We start from the raw sequence: 20,177 nt of genomic DNA, 5'->3' as shown, positions 1-20,177 counted from the left end.
CTAAAGCAGTCTAAACTATTATCAGATAAAATTTGACTAGGGCTGTTGATTAATTGCAGTTAACTCACGAGATTAACTCAAATTAATTGCGATAAATTTCAATTGGTATTCTATTGTTTAACAGCAATTAAAACTGTGATTAATAACAATTAATTTATTAAATTTTGGATTTTCTTTACATTTTCAAATATTTTTTCAATTCACAACATGGAATACAAAGTGTACAGTGTTCACTTTATTTTTATTACAAATATTTGCACTGTAAAAATGATAAAATAATACTAGTTTTCAGTTCACATCATACAAATACTGTAGTGCAATCTCTATTGTGGAAGTGCAACATACAAATGCAGATTTTTTTTTAGTGCAGTTTCGTAACAAAAATTAATGTAAAACTTTAGAGCCTACAAGTCCATTCAGTCCTACTTCTTGTTCAGCCAATCACTAAGACAAACAAGTTTGTTTACATTTACGGGAGATAATACTGCCTGCTTCTTGTTTACAATGTTGCCAGAAAGTGAGAACAGGTGTTTGCATGGCACTGTTGTAGCCGGCATTACAAGGTATTTACATGCCAGATGCGCTAAACATTCCTTTGTGCCTTTATTCTTTGGCCATCATTCTAGATGACATGCTTCCATGCCAATGACCCTCATTAAAAAAATAATGCATTAATTACATTTGTGACTGAACTCCTTGGGAAAAAATTGAATGTCTCCTGCTCTCTTTTATCTGCATTCTGCCATATATTTCGTGTTATAGCAGTCTCAGATGATGACCTAGCACATGTTCGATTTAAGAACACTTTCACTGTAGATATGACAAAACGCAAAGAGGATACCAATGTGAGATTTCTAAAGATAGCTAAAGCACTTGACCCATGATTTAAGAATCTGAAGTGCCTTCCAAAATCTGAGAGGGACGAGGTGTGGAACATGTTTTCAGAAGTCTTAAGAGAAAAGACTCCAATGCGGAAACTACAGAACCGGAACCATCAAAAAAGAAAATCAACCTTCTGCTGGTGGCATCTGACTTAGATGATGAAAATGAACATGCATCAGTCCACACTGCTTTGGACTGTTATTGATCAGAGCCTGTCATCAGCATCTAAGTATGTATTCTGGAATGGTGGGATGAAGCATGAAGGGACATATGAATCTTTACCGAATCTTTACCACATCCTGCACATAAATATCTTGCAACGCTGGCTACAACAATGCCATGCAAATGCCTGTTCTCACTGTCAGGTGTCATTGTACACAATAATACCATTTATTTAAATATTTTTGGATGTTTTCTACATTTTCGAATATATTGATTTCAATTACAACACAATACAAAGTATACAAGTCTCACTTTATATTTATTTTTATTACAAATATTTGCACTGAAAAAACAAAAGAAATAGTATTTTTAATTCACCTAATACAAGTACTGTAGTGCAGTCTCTTTATCCTGATAGTTGAACTTACAAATGTAGAATTATGTAAAAAACACCAAATCTGCATTCAAAAATAAACCGTATTTTATAGCCTACAAGTCCAATCAGTCTGTCTTCTTGTTCAGCCAATCGCTCAGACAGGCAAGTTTGTTTACATTTATAAGAGATAATGCTGCCTGCTTCTTGTTTACAGTGTTACCTGAAAGTGAGAACAGGCGTTTGCATGGCAGTGTTGTAGCCAGCGTCGTAAGATATTTACATGGCAAATGTGCTAAAGATTCATATATCCCTTATTGCTTCAACCACCATTCCAGGAGACATGCGTCCATGCTGATAACATGGTTCTGCTCGATAACAATCCAAAGCAGTGTGGACCAACACATGTTCATTTTCATCATCTGAGTTAGATGCCACCAGCAGAAGGTTGATTTTCTTTCTTAGTGGTTCTGGTTCTGTAGTTTCCTCATTGGAGTGTTGCTCTTTTAAGACTTCTGAAAGCATTCTCCATACCTCATCCCTCTCAGATTTTGGAAGGCACTTCAGATTCTTAAATCTTGGGTCAAGTGCTGTATCTATCTATAGAAGTACCTCACATTGGTATCTTCTTTGCATTTTGTCAAATTTGCAGTGAAAGAGTGTTAAAATGAACATGTGCTGGGTCATCATCCAAGACTGTTATAACATGAAATGTATGGCAGAATGCGGGTAAAACAGAGCAGGAGACATACAGTTCTCCCCCAAGGAGTTCAGTCACAATTGTAATTAATGCATTATTTTTTAATAAGCATTATTAGCATGGAAGCATGTCCTTTGGAATGGTGGCCGAAGCATGAAGGGCATTCAAATGTTCAGCATATCTGGCATGTAAATACCTTCCAATGCTGGCTACAAAAGTGCCATGCAAACACCTGTTCTCACTTTTAGGTGACATTGTAAAGAAGAAGCAGGCAGCATTCTCTCCCGTAAATATAAACAAACTTGTTTGTCTTAGTGATTGGCTGAACAAGAAGTAGGTCTGCGTGGACTTGTAGGTGTTAAAGTTTTACACTGTTTTGTTTTTGAGTGCAGTTATGTAACAAAAAAATTCTACATTTTTAAGTTGCACTTTCATGATAAAGAGATTGCACTACAGTACTTCTGTGAGGTGAATTGAAAATAAGATTTCTTTATCATTTTTACAGTGCAAATATTTGTAATAAAAATATAAAGTGAGCACTGTACACTTTGTATTCTGTGTTGTAATTGAAATCAATATATTTGAAAATGTAGAAAAACATCCAGAACAAATTTAATAAACTTAAATTGGTATTCTATTGTTTAACTGTGCAAGTAATAGCAATTAATTTTTTAATCATGATTATTATTTTTTTAGTTAATCATGTGAGTTAACTGTGATTTATTGACAGCCCTAAAAAATGTGAGATAGATATAGATTGATCGATATAGCTAGATATAGTACTGGCAGAATTGACTCTAATAAAAGCTAGACTGTTCTGTCCTGTGGGAGAGGTGGGGTTAGCTGTGTCCCCAGGAGAAGTCCATGGAAGGGACTATAACTCCAGTCACAATTCCTCCCCTCGTCCACCCTTGCTCCGATGAAGAACATAATTTGCTACTAGCCTCTTCCCAATTGCAGCTTTGCAGAGATTGCTCTTATACCCCTCCACAACCCTATACTTGGAGCTGCAAGCCAGGGTCGGGAAAGGATCTTATTCCCCTTGTATACCTCCGCAGCTGCATAAAGCTGCACAACAGTCTAGCTCTAAGCAGGATGTTTTCAGAGTTTTCATTCAAATCTCAGATTATATTTGAAATGGAACATCTCAATTTCATTTTTGTTTTGTGTCTCTAACAGGAATTCAGTCAGAAGCTGCATTCTAAAGAGGCAGCTCTTACCGCTGTGACTGAAAAGGTGAATAAACTAACACAAGGACAGGAGTCTCCTGAGCATAAGGAAATAGGTCACTTCAGCAACCAGTGGCTGGACCTCTGCCTTCAGGCAAACAATTTGCTCATACAGCGAGAGGAGGATCTTCAGAGGACAAGGGATTACCATGATCGCATGAATGTAGTAGAAATCTTCTTGCAAAAGTTTACAAAGGAATGGGACAACCTGGCCAGGTAGAGAGGCCTGACTCATACAAACCTGATACATCCCACACTTGTTAAGAAACCTTCTTACTAGGGTTGCCAACTTTCTGATTTCTGAAAACCAGACACTACAGCAGGAGAGCCAGAACCTCTTCCCTCCCCACCTCCTCCTCTGAGGCCCTGCCCCTATCACTCACTGCTCTCCCCATTTCTCCTCGCTCGATCCTGTACACCTCCTTTCCCTCCCACCAGCTGGGCTCCCTCTGCTCCGAGGCTAGGACAGGAGCCTGCCTGCCCATGAGATGCAGGTAGGAGACGGCCCCAGCTGAGCAGGGGCTGGCATGTGTTGATGACCCAGCGCCTCATCTCTTGTCCCCCCCGCCCCGTGGTAACTGGAATTTTAGTGTCCGGTCAGTACATGAGACCGGACACTGTACAGGTCTCCTTTCAAACGGACTTTTCAGTCGAAAACCAGAGAACTGGCAACCCTACTTCTTACAGTGTCTTAAGAGGCTATGTTCAGTAAAATCCTTTTTCTATACCTTACTTAATAAAAACTCCTAATAGCAAAATTCATTATTTTGAGGTGGAAGGAGGTCGAAGTACACAATGCTTGTATTTTTTAAATAGGCAACGTCCTCAGCTCGTCTTCAAGGGGTGTGCATTAACTCCAGCTGAGGATTTGGACCTATGTCTGTGCTACCTTTTCCCCTTTAGAAGCCCTTTAATATTCATGGCATAATTGAGAACTGCAGGGTTGTCAGATCTTGCAAGATTATAGTTTAACTATTCAAAATGTCATGCAGGCATAATTCTGTAATCGTAAATGAATACATGACTGAATTAATCAGGAATGCACTTCCAAAAGGCATGTTTTGATATTAGTACCACATGTCTAAACTATTCCATTGTATTTTATATAATGGTTAGTTTTAAATTATTGAAAGCTTAATTTCTCCTTCATCATTGAGATAATATTTTAGGCACTGCCTAAGACTATATATTTTAAAGGAGTAACAGTCCAATTCTGCTCCTATTGAGGTCATTTGGTAAAACTCCCTTTGAGTTTAATGGATTGGGTCCTAAACAAAGATATATTTTGTTGTTATATTTTCTCTAGTGCAATATTTGATTTGTTGTTTACATATACAATATGTTACATGTGTGAACTGCCAGTACTTACATTGCTAATTTGAATGTTTTACCAAATGACAGACACCTTGTGGAGGAGGGGGAGGAATAGTAGAAATATTAAACTTGTAGTTAATGATTGAATTGGCTATCTTCAAAAGAGCTAAGGGATTTAGGCACCCAGATCCCAATGAACTTCAATATGATGTGGGCACCTAACTGTCTTTGGCTCCTTTGAAAACCGTACCCTGAGATCATGTAACGAGTCGAGACTTACCCATGTGGCGCCTCCTGCTGGTTGCCCTGGGAATTAGCTCACTTCCAGCTCAGTGTGCCCTCTGCTGGCCGGTGGCTCACCTGCTCAGGCCCCCATTTGCCTCCCGGACCCTGGTGCCCCTTACCCTGGGATTCTGCCCCAACAGGACCCCCGCTGTCTGGGTCTCTCCTCCCAAGGGAACCCCCAACCCTCTAAGCCCACCTCGCCTCAGTGGCTACTGCCAGTCATCAGCTAGCCCCTCTTCACTGGGGCAGACTACAGTGTAATGGCCACTCATCATTGGCAAGGGGGGTTTGGACCTGCTGCCTTTCGCTGCAGCTCAGTACCTCTCTAGGCCTTCCTATCAGGCTGCAGCCTGGGAGGTCGCCAGGCCTGAGCTCCCCAGCTCAGCCTGCCCCTTCCCCCGCCCACTGCTCTGTCCACAGTATCCTTTGCTCCTTCAGGCAGCTAGGTCCATCTTTCTCCAAAGCTAGAGAGAGACTGACTCAGCTCCTGGCTCACAGCCCTTTTATAGGGCCCAGCCTGGCCCTGATTGGCTGCCTCCCAGCCTTTTCTTATTGGCTCTCAGGGGGCTGGCTTTTAATGCATTCTGAGCCAGAGCAGGGTGACCGCCCCACTACAGATACCAGCTGGCATTTAATTTTTGTACCATGCATTTTGTCAACAGATCAGATGCTGAGAGTACGACTGTACACCTTGAGGCTCTGAAAAACGTAGCATTGGCTCTGCAGGAGAGGAGATTTGCCCTTGAAGACCTGAAAAACCAGAAACAGAAAATGATGGAACATCTGAATCTAGATGACAAAGAATTAGTGAAAGAGCAGACTGGTCATTTTGAACAACGCTGGTCTCAGCTGGAGGACCTAGTCAAGAGAAAAATCCAGGTTTCTATCACAACCTTAGAGGAACTGAGTTTGGTGCATTCTAAGTTTCAAGAACTGATGGAGTGGGCAGAAGAGCAGCAGCCTAGCATCTCTGAGGCTCTTAAACAGAGCCCTCCTCCAGACCTGGCTCAGAGCCTTCTCATGGATCATCTCACCGTTTGCAGTGAACTGGAAGCCAAACAGGTTGTTCTCAAAGCACTCATAAAGGATGCTGACAGGGTGATGACTAACCTTGGCCTCAATGAAAGGCAGATCCTCCAGAAGTCCCTTTCAGATGCACAGAATCACATGGATTGTCTTAGTGATCTGGTTGGCCAGAGGAGAAAATACCTGAATAAGGCATTATCTGAAAAGACTCAGTTCCTCATGGCAGCTTTTCAAGCTACAAACCAAATTCAGCAACATGAGAAAAAGGTAACGTTCCATGAACATATCTGTCTGTTGCCAGAAGATGTGAGCAAACAGATCAGGACTTGTAAGAGTGCCCAAGCTAGCATGAAGGCCTATCAGAGTGAAATAACTGGGCTGTGGGCTCAGGGAAGGGATTTAATGAAAGAAACAACAGAACAAGAAAAGAGTGAGGTGTTAAACAAACTCCAGGAATTACAGAATGTGTATGACACTGTTTCACAAAAGTGTAGCCAGCGACTGGTAGAACTGGAGAAAAATATGGTTTCCAGGAAATATTTCAAGGAAGATTTGGATAAAGCTTCTCATTGGATAAAACAAGCTGATATTGTCACATTTCCTGAAATCAATTTAATGAATAGTAACTCTGAATTATACTCACAGCTGGCAAAGTATCAGCAGATTCTTGAGCAGTCTCCTGAATATGAAAATCTTTTACTTACACTGGAAAGAGATGGTCAGGAGATCTTGCCATCGCTTAATGAAGTGGATCATTTTTACCTGGATGAAAAACTGAATGCCCTGCCACAGCAATTTAATATTGCCATTGCCTTAGCCAAAGATAAGTTCTATAAGGTTCAGGAAGCAATTCATGCTCGCAAAGAATACGCTTCATTGATTGAGTTGACAACTAAGGCTCTAACTGAACTGGAAGATCAGTTTTTAAGTATGAACAAAACTCCTGCGGCTCTTTTATCCAAAGAGGGTGTATCACTCCAGCAGGACTACAAAGCTCTCTTAGGTGAAGTGGTGAACCTTGGTGCAGCAATGGATGAATTGAACCAGAAGAAAGAGGCTTTTCGAAGCACTGGCCAACCATGGAAACCTGAAGAGATGTTAAAACTCACCACCCTGTATCACAAGCTGAAAAGGCAAATAGAACAGAGAGTTAATCTTTTGGAAGACACTATAGAGGCCTACAAGGAACACGAGGAAATGTGCATGCAGCTTGAGACTCAATTAGAGGCAGTGAAGAAAGAGCAGATGAAAGTGAATGAAGAAACACTCCCAGTAGAGGAGAAACTGAAAAGCTACCATTCTCTGGCTGGCAGCCTGCAAGAGACCGGGATTCTTTTGAAGCGAGTTACTGAACATGTGGAAACACTTTGTCCTCAGCTTGACCCATCCACCTATGAGATGGCAAATCATCAGGTACAGTCTTGGCAAGAGAAAATGAAGTTGTTGCATGCTGCCATTGGTGACACAGTGATGGAGTGTGAAAACAGGCTGGTGCAAAGCATAGACTTCCAGACTGAGATCTGCCGTTCACTTGACTGGCTGAGATGGGTGAAAGCAGAACTTAATGGAACGTTAAGCTTGGAGCCAAAACTGCAAAACATTCAGGAAGAGATCCGAAAGGTTCAGATTCATCAGGAAGAAGTGCAGTCAAGCCTGAGAATAATGAATGCGCTGAACCGTAAAGAAAAGGAGAAGTACATGAAGGCTAAAGAACTGATACCTACTGACTTGGAAAAGAGCCTTGCTGAGCTATCAAAACTAGATGGTGAAGTTCAAGAAGCCATTCATATGAGGCAGGTTAGTGTATCGTTTAATCTGTATTTTTTTTATTTATTTTATTTGCTTCTTGCTGAAAACAAACATCATTATAAGGTTGCCTTGGCTTATTGTCTCTGATCATGATGAACAGATTGGCTTTGCTAATCATATGGACTTTTCTGAGATTTTAGGCACAGTTCATAGCCCAACCCTATGACACAGTATAGGGACAGAAAAGGAGTAAGACCCACCTCAGCACACACACACACATACTCCTTGTGTTCTCCCCAGAGCTTGAGTCTCGGTAGTGGACAAAGAAAAAATGCTGTTGTCAAGGTTCCTTCCCTACTCTGAACTCTAGGGTACAGATGTGGGGACCTGCATGAAAAAACCCCTAAGCTTATTTTTACCAGCTTAGGTTAAAACTTCCCCAAGGTACAAACTATTTTACCTTTTGCCCTTGGACTTTATTGCTGCCACCACCAAGCGTCGAACAAATATATAACCGGGAAAGAGCCCTATTGGAAACGTCTTTCCCCCCAGAATCCTTCCAAACCGTACACCCCCTTTCCTGGGGAAGGCTTGATAAAAATCCTCACCAATTTGTGTAGGTGAACACAGACCCAAACCCTTGGATCTTAAGAACAATGAAAAAACAATTAGGTTCTTAAAAGAAGAATTCTAATTGAAGAAAAAGTAAAAGAATTACCTCTATAAAATCAGGATGGTTAATACCTTACAGGATAATCAGATTCAAAACATAGAGAATCCCTCTAGGCAAAACCTCAAGATACAAAAAGACACAAAAACAGGAATATACATTCCATTCAGCACAACTTATTTTATCAGCCATTTAAACAAAACAGAATCTAACGCATCTCTAACTAGATTGCTTATTAGCCCTTTACAGGAGTTCTAAGCTGCATTCCTGCTCTGGTCCCGGCAAAAACAACACACAGACAGAGAGAACCCTTTGTTTCCCCCCTCCTCCAGCTTTGAAAGTATCTTGTCTCTTCATTCGTCCTTTTGGTCAGGTGCCAGCGAGGTTGTCTTAGCTTCTTAACCCTTTACAGGTGAAAGGGTTTTTCCTGTGGTCAGGAGGGATTTAAAAGTGTTTACCCTCCCCTTTATATTTATGACAGCTGTCCACAGCTGCTGTTCCCCCTAATGAAGAAGAAGATTGAAAGGGGTGGGGAGTGGGTGAAGCTGTCACACCTTTTTGGGATTTTTTGTTGCTGTTATAGATAGTTGGCTCTGTAACTGTGTGCAGTATTTTCACTGTTGTTTCAGGCTGTTTTGACGAAACTCTATAGCCTATGCCAGAGGTACTACCAAGTGATACAAACAGCTGGTGACTGGCTTGAGGATGCCCACCAATTGCTACATTTGGCAAGGAATGGTCTGGATGTGGAGAGCTCTGAGGAGAACCTGAGGAATCACACTGAATTTTTCAGCACAGAAAATCAATTCCTTCGTCATCTGGAGGAGCTACAAGCCCTGGTGTCTGAGATGGAACCGTTTATCCAAGCCACAGCAAGAGAAGAGCTGTTACAGAATGTGGCTGTTTTAGAAGAAAAGGGCAAAGGAACCAAGCAAGAATCTGAAACCCAGCAGGATCAACTGCAGAAGTACTTTTTTATTCACTTTTAAATTTAACGCATTTTGTTGATGAGAGAAAGGGAGACACTTTAGAAACTTCACTGAAGTTTGTGTAAGAGTGTATTCTATGGAATAGAGCAGTAGCTTATGATTCAGAACTCCTGGATTCTGTTTCCTCCTGTGCTGCTGACTTACCATTAGGAAGTTCTCTACGTTTCAATTTACTTATTTTTAAATGAGTATAGTGGTATCCAAAATGTTATTTACAGGGCTTCATGATTTTGTGAGATTCATGATTGTAAGAAACGTTGAGTTTCTCTCATGAAAGGTATTAGACTCATAGACTTTAAGGAGAGAAAGGTCCATCATGATCATCCAGTCTGACCTCCTGCACATTGCAGGTGAATGTCATCCACCCACTCTTGAAAAGACTCATAACCTCTGGCTGAGTTACTGAAGTCCTCAAATCGTGGTTTAAAGACTTCAAGTTACACAGAATTCACCATTTACACTAGTTTAAACCTGCAAGTGACCTGTGTCCCATGCTGCAGAGGAAGGCAAAAAAACCCAACAAAAACCCAGGGTCTCTGTCAATCTGATCTGGGAGGAAATTCCTTCCTGACCCCAGATATGGTGATCAGTTAGACCCTGAGTGTGTGGGCAAGACCCACCAGCCAGATATCCAGGAAAGAATTCTCGGTAGTAACTCAGAGCCCTCCCCATCTAGTGTCCCGTCTCCAGCCATGGGAGAGATTTGCTAATAGCAAAATATGTGACGTTTAGACCCTGGTGTTACAATGTTTGATTCTAAATGATTTTGTGTTATATTAAATCTTTCTTGCTGGTGTTTCATTTTGCAAGGCATACGTCTCAGTGGCAGGAGTACCAGACAGCAAGGCAGCAGGTTATTGAATTGATGAACGAGGCTGAGAAGAAATTATCTGAATTCTCTGTAGCCAAGGCTCCTTCTGGTCATGAAGCAGAAGAGAAATTGTTAGCACATAAGGTAAGGTTACTGAAAACAATATGAATCAATTAAATCTTGTGCCATATGCAAGATATCAAGGACAATCAGTGACTTGCATCATTATTTGTTTTCCACTAGATAGATATGTGAGGTGATGAAGTGTCAGGTTTATAATGTAGACTTTTATTTACAGCCTAAATGAAATAACAGTTAACTTATAAGAATGACTTCTCCTTCCTATATATAGTGTTTTCAATGGTAGACTCCGAAAAGCTTTGTTTAAATATAAAGTAACTGCACTGAAATATTCTTATGGATCTATTTTAAACAAACAAAACTTAAAAATTCTGAGTTGAGTCCATGGTATTTCAGGGATATCTTGAACACTCGCATTCTACTGTCACATTCTGGGATGCAGTCCAGACGGGTGAGGGGTTGTGTCACCACCTGCCCTGCAACCTTGGGTTCCCTCACAGTGCTTTACAGTTGTAGCTCCCAGCCTGGGCCCCCCTTACAGACAGCATGCAAGTCACACCCTAAATGTCTGTATGTAGCTTCAGCCAGTCAGGAACACTCCAGTCACACTCCATCTTCTATCAGCTTTGGTTACCACTTGCACGGTGACCCCAACACATTCCCAGTCCTGAATTTTCTCAAACACGTGAGTTCTGCACACTCCTGGGCAGTTCAGATATTAGAAGTTTGTTGCCCCTATAAGGAGTCAGTAAGCAAACAGTTTGCTATTTTAACTGGAATTACCCAAAGAGTTCAGTTTAAACACAGCACTGGAATAGTTTTGATTAAAAGCAAGAAATCAAGTTAAATAAACTACAAAGAGAGAGCTTTTAAGTGAGTAAAAATATAAGGCATTAAAGTCAGAAATGGTTACAAGAGAAATAAAGATAAAATGCTTTCTAGTAATTAAAACTTAAACAATACCTGGTTCAAGGTAAAATTCTTACCGTATATTCCCAGCAACAGAACTGACCAAATTCTTTGGTCAGAACCCCTCCCAAAGTCCAAAGGCTGGTTCCTTTGTCGTCTTGGATGAAAGTAAGAGAGAGGGAGAGATAACATGGGTTGTTTTTGCCCCTCACTTTTATAGTCTAGTCACCCTTTGAAATGCATTTTCCTTCCCGCTGTGGGGATGGAAACATGGAGTCTTGTGGTGAAAGAGGTCCCATGTGGTTATCTACTAAAATGCAGACCCATCTGTTCCTGCCCCTCTTCGTTGCCAAAGAATGGCCACTTGACAGGCAATCGCCCTGTAACTTTGATGACATTTGGTTAGAGTCATTAGTTTGTACTTTGTCTTTGAGTAACAGGTTTACCCCTGCCCCAGTTTTGTCTGGTAAACACATTTCTGTCATAATTTCATCTATGTTCATAAGTTTACATATAATATTGCCTCACACATTTCACCATGATATTCTTGACCAGCAAGTTATTAGTTATCAAATCATACCTCACAAGGCATATTTTGTTCCAGGATTATTTCAGTGGTTTGTAGGTGTAAATACAGGGGTGCATTCAGTCCCACACACCCCCTTTTTTAAAACCTTGTGTTCTTGAGAGTGAGGTTATGTCCACACAGAGCTAGAGGCATGATTTCCCTGCTCACGTACACCTACTCAGGGTAGCTTTCATCAAGGCAGCGCGAGTATAAATAGCAATGTAGCTGTGATAGCATGGATAGTGGCAGAGGAGGCATGGCTGAGCTGTGCCAAGTACTTATCCACTGGTTTCAGGTGGGTTTGTGCTTGGCCTGACTTAACGAGGCCTCCGCGGTAGCTACCAGTGCTACTGCAGGTACACTGCTATTTACCTCTCATTAAACTAATACGAGCATAATGTGAATACACATACACGAGCAAAGAAATTACATCCCTGGCTTGTAGTGCATACGTAGCTTAAGAAAGCAGGTGCATGTGGAGTTTCAAATGTTTACTCACTGTAGAGAACTACACCTAGGGCCAGATTCTCCAGATTAAAGCTAGCATTGGAGACCAGCTGGAGATTCCCAGCAGAGAATTTCCACTGACATAGAGCTGGTACTGGTGATTTATCTGCCTCCTTTTGCCAAGTGAATTCACCGTCCTGGTAGACTGGGGATTGGGACAGAAGTTAGAGTTTACCTGCTGCTGCTCTGACTTCCGCTGGGATCAGGTGGCCCTGAATTGAGGAGCTGAAAGTGGCTCCTTTTGGCTACTAGTGTCCATTATGTCCAAGTTCATACCGAATGGGGATTCAGGGCCTTAGTGTTTAAACTCACTAGTGGGCACACATAGGTTCCACTCAGGCTACTGCTGGTATGCAAAACTTTTCACATTCTACTCATGGATAATGGATACACTTTAAAATTGTTACGTATGTAAAACATTATAATGGCAAAAAACTATTTGAAAAAAAATTGTTCTTAGGCTAAAGCCTCATTTCAGCCCATAGCTGTGTTATAAACTTCACAAGGGAAATGTTGAAGTAGCTTCTACTCTGGTAGAAGAGTGGCAATTCAGGCATTGCTATAAAAAGGAAAATCCTGCCATTTGTTTTGCTTTTCAGTCCCTGGTGTCTATGGTAAACGCCTTCCATGAAAAGATCACAGTTCTGGAGGAAAAGGCCTCTCAGCTGGAAAAAATCGGAAATGATGCCAGTAAGGCAACAATAAGCAGGTCAATGACAACTGTCTGGCAGCGCTGGGCACGGCTCCGGAGTGTGGCCCAAGAGCAGGAGAAGATATTGGAAGATGCAGTGCAGAAGTGGAAAGGCTTTAATGATAAGGTATAAGGGTCTGTGTCACGGGGCGCAGACTCACCGGCAGCGCCTCCTGCTGGTCGTCTCAGGGAATGAGCATTCCAGCCTCCGGAGCACCTTCTTCAGGCCGGTGTCTCGCCTTGCTGCTGGTTCCCTTGTCCCTTCCAGGACCCCAGTGCCCCTTTCACTGGGTGCTGCCCCCTGGCGGTACCCCACAGTTCTGGGTCTCCCTGTCCCAGGGGAACCCCCCACCCACTATCCCTATCTCGCCTCAGTCGTAGGCTCCTGCCAGTCACCAGCTAGCCCCCACACCCTGGGGCAGACTGCAGTATGAGCCACTCATCACAGGCAAGGTTGGGTTTGGACCTGCTACCTCTGTCTAACCTTGAGCTGTCCCCTGCAACCCCAGTACTTGTTGGGCCTAATGCTAAGCCGCAGCCTAGGGCTTTCCTGGCTGGAGCTCCTCAGGTCCTTCCCCAGCCCTGCTCCAATCTAGGTACGCTGCTTAGGTCCCTGCAGCCAGGTCCCTCCCCCTCAGAAGCTAGAGAGAGTATCTCTTCTGCTCCTGGCTTCCCTGGCTTTTATAAGGGCCACGGGGTCTGTTTTGGGCATGGCCCCCAGCAGCGGCTGCTCTGCCAATCAGCCCAGCTCTTCCCCTGCCCCAGCCCTCTGCCAGGGCTATCTTAAAACCCTCTGAGCCCAAGCGGGTGTCCACCCCGCTACAGTCTGGATAACTCCTTTCTACTTCATTGTTTGTATGTTTTCGTTACTTGTAATATATAATGTGTTACAGATTCAGAGCATTGTACGGACATTACCTCACAGGGCTGAAGGCTGAATTAGTTAGATAGGTCCATTAATGTTGTCACCCCCATTTTAGATATGGGGAAACTAAGACTAAGAAGCCCAGCTACTTGTCCAAAGCCAAACAGCAAGTGATTAACAATGGCAGGTTCAGAACTCCTGACACCTATGCCTATTCCTCCAGACCATATTGCACACCTAAAATGGAATGGAAATAATATTATGTACAGTAAATTCAGTCCTGATTTTGTTTTTGATACTTTTGGTAGTTCTCTCTGATCCCTCATTCTTTCCTTTGCCTTCCCAAAGGGCCAACTCTAAGCCGACTCCTCCTTCTGTATAAAGAGAATTCAGGGTATAATGTCTGAATCAACAAGAAGATGTCACTCAACACTCAATGGCAATGCAAGGCATTCCCTTACCATCCTTCCCATCGCTACCAACTGCCAGAGTGAAAGTACATTCTCATAACCCATATCTCCCGCAATGACTACTGGGTCAGCCCAGTATTCTAGAATCCTAGAAATCTAGGATTGGAAGGGATCTCAGTAGGCCATTTAGTCCAATCCCCTGTACTGAGACAAGACTAGATATTATCTAAACCATCCCTGACAGGTGTTTGTCTGACTTATTCTTTAAAACTTGCAGTGACGGAGATTCCACAACCTCCCTAGGTAATTTGTTCGAGTGCTTAACTACCCTTCCAGTTAGGAAGTTTTTCTTAAATCTAACCTAAATCTTCCTTGCTGCAATTTAAACCCCTTACTTCTTGTCCTGTCTCCATAGTTAAGGAGAACAATTGATTGCCCTCCTGTCCATATCTTTCCTGAAGTGTGGTGCTCAGAAATGGACACAGTACTACAGCTGGGGCCTTATCTGCAGGGATCCTAGTTTTCTGTGATTAAAAAGCCCAACATTTTCAGATTAAAAAAAAACATTAAATTCTGTGTTTTTCTACAATTAAAATGAAATGCTGAACTTTAGTTTCCCTACCCACAATATACAACAAAACCCCATTTATCCAATCTAATAGGGACAGGCACCATATTAGATAAGCAAAAATTTGGATAATCCAGAGAATGGGCACAGAGCTTCAGTTCCAGATGGTGATAGCAGGAGCCCCACTGTTTGGGGCTGAAGCTCTTTGCCCAGTCTCCGGATTATCTGAATTTTTGCTTATCTGATTTGACCCTGGTTCCAGTTAGATCGGATAAACGGGGTTCCCCTTACTTAATATATGGGTTTTTTTAATATATTCAGAAAACATAAAAATGAAAGAGTCACTGTAATAATGCAAATTGTGCATTTTTCCATGGCAAAAAGATTTCTATGATCCCTGCTTATTAGCACTGAGTAGAGTGGAAGAATTACTTCTCGTGTCTTGCTTACAATACTCCTGCTAATACATCCCAGAATAATGTTTGCTTACAATATTACATTGTTGACATTTACTTAGTTTGTATCCAGTTTACCCCGCAGATCCTTTTCTGCAGTGGTCTTTCCTAGGCAGTGATTTCCCATATTGTATTTGCGCAATTGGTTATTCCATCCTAAGTGTAATACTTTGCATTTGTCCTTATTGAATTGCATCCTATTTGTTTCAGACCATTTCTGCAGTTTGACAAGATCATTTTGAATTCTAATTCTGTCCTCCAAAGCGCTTGTAACCCCTCCCAGCTTGGTATCATCTGTGAACTTCATACGCGTACTCTCTGTCATTATCCAAATCATTTATGAAAGTATTGAATAGAGCCAGATCCAGGACGGAACCCTTTGGGACTTGATATGCCCATCCAGCTTGATTTTGAGCCATTGCTAACTACTCTGAGTACACTTTTACAGTCAGTTGTGCACTTTATAGTAGGTTCATCTAGGCCAGGGATTGGCAACATTTGGCCTGCGGCCCGCCAAAGAAAGCGGCTGGTGGGCTGGGCCAGTTTGTTTACCTGCAGCGTCTGCAGATTCAGGCTAAGGGATATGCAGGCTGTCCTTCCCACAGCCCCCATTGCAGCTTTCCCTGGCGGGCTGCGGACCAAAGGTTGCCGATCCCTGATCTAGGCTGTATTTCTCTAGGTTGTTTAGGAGAAAGTCATTTGAGGCAGTATCAAAAGCCTTACTAAAGTCTAGATATACCACATCTACCACTTCCCCCCCCATCAACAAGGCTTATTATCCTGTCAAAGAAAGCTGTTAGGTTGCTTTGACATGATTTGTTCTTAGCAAATCCATATTGACTGTTACTTATCTCCTTATTTTTTCCTAGGTGCTTACAAATTGATGGTTTGTTTATTTGCTCCATTATCTTTCCGGATACCAAAGTTAAGCTGATTGGTCTGTAATTCCCTGGATTGTACTTGTTTCCCTTTTTATAGATTTGCCTTTTTGCCTTTTTCCAGGGCAAATTTTGCTCTATAATCTCTCCCATCTTTCATTAGATATGAAAGATAATTGCAGATGGCTCAGATATTTCTTCAGCTTGTTCCTTAAGTATTCTAGGATGTATTTCACCAGGCCCTTGAAGGCATCTCATTTGTCCAAGTAACTCTTCTATTTGAGCTTCTGATTCTACCCCATTTAAATTGATGTTTGCTATGTTAGTTATCCAGTCACTGCTAACCTTTATGATGAAAAGTGAAACATAAAAGGCATTTAACACTTCAGACATTGCTGCATTTTCTTTTAGTGTCTTATCCCCATCACTGAGTAATGGCCTCACCTGTCTTTGGTCTTTCTCTTGCTTCTAATGTATTTGAAAAATGTTTTCTTGTTACCCTTTATGTCCCTAGCCTGTTTAATCTTGTTTTGTATGCTAGTCTTTCTAATTTTATCCCTACATGTTGGTGTTGTGGTTTTTTTGTATTCATCCTTCATAATTTGACCTAGTTTCCACTTTTCATATTAATTTTTTTTTTGAGTTTCAGATCATTGAAGATCTGGCTAAGCCAAGGTGGTCTATTACCATGCTCCCTATCTTTCCTATTGAGAGAGTTTTCTTTTGTGCCTTTAATAATGTCTCTTTGAAAAATCCCAACTCTCCTTAATTCTTTTTTCCTTTAAACGTGCTTCCCATGAAATCTTACCTACAGTTCTCTGAGTTTGCTGAAGTCTGCCAGAAGTCCACTGTTTTTATTTGCTGTTTTCTCTCCTATCATTCCTTAGAATCATGAATCTATCATTTCATGATCACTTTCACTCAAGCTGCCTTCCACCTTCAAATTCTCAACCAGTTCCTCCCTGTTGATCAGAATCAAATCTAGAACAGCCTCACCCATAGGCCCTTTTTCCTCCTTCTGTAATAAACAGTTGTCTCCCACGCATTCCAAGAACTTGTTGGATAATCTGGCCTGCTGCAGTGTTTCCCCAACAGATGTCTGGATAGTTGAAGTCCCCCTTTATCACCATCTCCTGTTTTGGATGATTTTGTTAGTTGTTTAAAAAAAGCTTTGTCCATCTCTTCTTCCTGGTTAGTGGTCTATAGCAGATACCTAACATGATATCACCCTTGTTTTTACCCCTTTTATCCTTACCCAGAGACTTTCATCAGGTCTGCCTCCCACTTCTATCTCAATTTCACTACAAGTGTACTCATCTTTGATATACAAGGGAACACCTCCGCCCTTTTTTCCTGCCTGATCTTTCTGAACAAGCTGTAGCCTTCTATACCAATAAAAAAATCTAGCTTTGATAGAGGCAGATTGGTACAACATGACTGCTTTTTTTCTGTTATAGGTTGAATTTGAATTCACTGCCTGGTGGTGTGCTCAGATTTAATGACCATAACATAGCTTTAAAATCCACCAGGTCCTGTATAATCATAATGCATCATAATGAGTTACTGATTCTGGTGATACAGCACTAGGTTTAGATCTTTTCCTATCAACTGTATCCATCTTTTGTTTTACCTTTATTGTTGTCAAAACCTGTATCTCTTTCCTTAGATTCAAAAAGCCACCATAATGATAGATCAACTACAAGGTCGCTTACCAGAGAGCTCAGTTGAGAAGGTATCAAAGACAGAGCTTCTGGATCTTCTGGGTTATCACAGCACTTTCATTCTGGAGCTGGAACAGCAGCTGTCATCTTTGGGTCTGCTCAAGCAGCGTGCAGTGAGCATGCTCCAGGATGTGGAAATGGAGACTTCTTCACAAGAGAAGCTACCATTCATGCAAGAAATCAAAGCAATGCAAGACCGATGCCACAAGTAAGGAGAAAACAGTATTTAAGTAAAGGTTTCAGAGTAACAGCCCTGTTAGTCTGTATTCGCAAAAAGAGAAGGAGTACTTGTGGCACCTTAGAGACTAACCAATTTATTTGAGCATAAGCTTTCGTGAGCTACAGCTCACTTCATCGGATGCATACCGTGGAAAGTATAGAAGATCTTTTTATACACACAAAGCATGAAAAAATGGGCAGTTACCACTACAAAAGGTTTTCTCTCCCCTCACCCCACTCTCCTGCTGGTAATAGCTTATCTAAGGAGAGTGACCAGCAGGAGAGTGGGGTGGGGGGAGAGAAAACCTTTTGTAGTGGTAACCGCCCATTTTTTCATGCTTTGTGTGTATAAAAAGATCTTCTATACTTTCCACGGTATGCATCCGATGAAGTGAGCTGTAGCTCACGAAAGCTTATGCTCAAATAAATTGGTTAGTCTCTAAGGTGCCACAAGTACTCCTTTTCTATTTAAGTAAAGCATATTAGCTAGAAAAGTCATGTTCTTTTTACATTAGTGTACTGTTGGCAACATACCAATAAAAAGTTCAAAATCTCCAGTTTCTGACTCAAGTCCTCAGTGGAAGTGTGGTAAATGTATTTAAAGTCAGGGTAGCCTGATCAAGTAGCAAGTCCAAATGGCTGAACTGTGTCTTATAACAGCTACTCTATTAATACCTGTCCCTCTGTGTGTGTCACAGTGACATACAATCAAGAGAGACAGGTAAGTAAGATAATTTTTATTGGGCCAACTTCTGTTGGTGAGAGAGACAAGATTTTGTGCTTACACAGAGCTCATCTTCAAGTCTGGGAAATGTACTCACGGTGTCACAGCTAAATACAAGGTGGAGCAGATTGTTTAGCATAAATAGTTCTGTTCCAGCTTGTATTTACCTGTGACACTCATAGTATGTTTCCCAGACCTGAAGAAAGTGCTCTGTGTAAGCTCGAAAGCTGGTCTCATCAACAGAGGATGGTATAATAAAATATATTATCTCACCCACCATGTCTTTCTAATACCCTGGGACTCTCATGCCTACAACAGTACCGCATATATACGGTCAAGACACACTACATAAAATGGGTGATCTGTGGAGTTAAACATCTGAAACTTAGTGTTGTAGTGTTCTGTAACACCACTTCATTTTTAATTAGTCACCCTGTAAATGCATAATGTTGTGCAACAGTCCCCTTTATTTGTTCTTTGTATCATTCAGTAAAAATTTTGACAAAATATAATGAAAGTTTTAGCAAGATGTAGTTCTTCACAAATAATATATATTTTTTTGTTTTGAAGCATGCAACAGAAGGTGAAGAAAAGTGGGAAGTTGGTGAAACAGGAACTCAAGGAGCGGGAGGAGGTGGAGTTAGAGATTAATATAGTGAAGTCTTGGATTCAGGAAACTAGAGAATATTTGCTAAATCCCACCATGGAAATAGATGCTCAACTTGAGGAGTTGCAGGTATATCAAACTTGTAATGTTCTCGTGCCCCTTGTGAAACGTCTTTGGTGTTTTCTATTTATGAGCACTAAATCAGATTCAATCAGAATGAATTGGAATTATACCATATGAATGAAATCTTTGCACTAGCAATTGGACAAACTTATAAAACAAACCCATCAGCTTCAGAAATGGTGTGTAGCAAGAGAGCTATGATACATTCTCCCTTCCTAGATACATAGGATAGGAGTTAGCAGCTTTCTTCATTCTATCTCAAATAAAGGTAAACCCTAGAATATGGATGGCGAAGTATAATAAGGTATTTATTTTCTTCTTTGGGGGGGAACATTTTAAATGAAGATGCTCAAAACGTAACTGTTTCAATATAGATGAGCTCACACGAGTATTTTCTTTCTTTGGGTAGCAAAAAGTGTTAGAGAAGGTGAACTTCTGAAATATAATGGCATATACGGAAATTAGCTATGTAGACAACTACCTGTCTAACAAAGGATTGAGTAGTTAAGAGCCAACACACCACCTTTTATAATAATCTCAGCACCAGTTTACCTGAGTATTGATTTATATTTTATGTATGAATGAACCCAAAATCTGAGTATAAACTGCTGGTTTTGTTTTAAAACCATGTTATGAAACAGAAAACGTTTGCATGATTTTT

At 41.3% G+C, this 20,177-nt stretch overlaps 1 protein-coding gene across 1 annotated transcript in view; it reads left to right on the top strand.

The window, feature by feature from the left end:
• The window catches only part of SYNE1 (spectrin repeat containing nuclear envelope protein 1), a 503,778-nt gene that overhangs the window by 293,636 nt on the left and 189,965 nt on the right, over positions 1-20,177 (top strand). The window contains exons 76-82 of the mRNA XM_084624934.1: positions 3,297-3,562; positions 5,608-7,768; positions 9,020-9,357; positions 10,190-10,334; positions 12,855-13,073; positions 17,789-18,051; positions 19,357-19,522. Coding sequence (XP_084481060.1) covers positions 3,297-3,562; positions 5,608-7,768; positions 9,020-9,357; positions 10,190-10,334; positions 12,855-13,073; positions 17,789-18,051; positions 19,357-19,522 — 3,558 coding nt within the window. The remainder of the gene's footprint in view (positions 1-3,296; positions 3,563-5,607; positions 7,769-9,019; positions 9,358-10,189; positions 10,335-12,854; positions 13,074-17,788; positions 18,052-19,356; positions 19,523-20,177) is intronic.

Source organism: Lepidochelys olivacea, assembly GCF_965140295.1.
Source record: "Lepidochelys olivacea isolate rLepOli2 genome assembly, chromosome: 3".
Classification (NCBI taxonomy): domain Eukaryota; kingdom Metazoa; phylum Chordata; order Testudines; family Cheloniidae; genus Lepidochelys; species Lepidochelys olivacea.
This window is presented reverse-complemented; position numbering and strand designations above follow the sequence as displayed.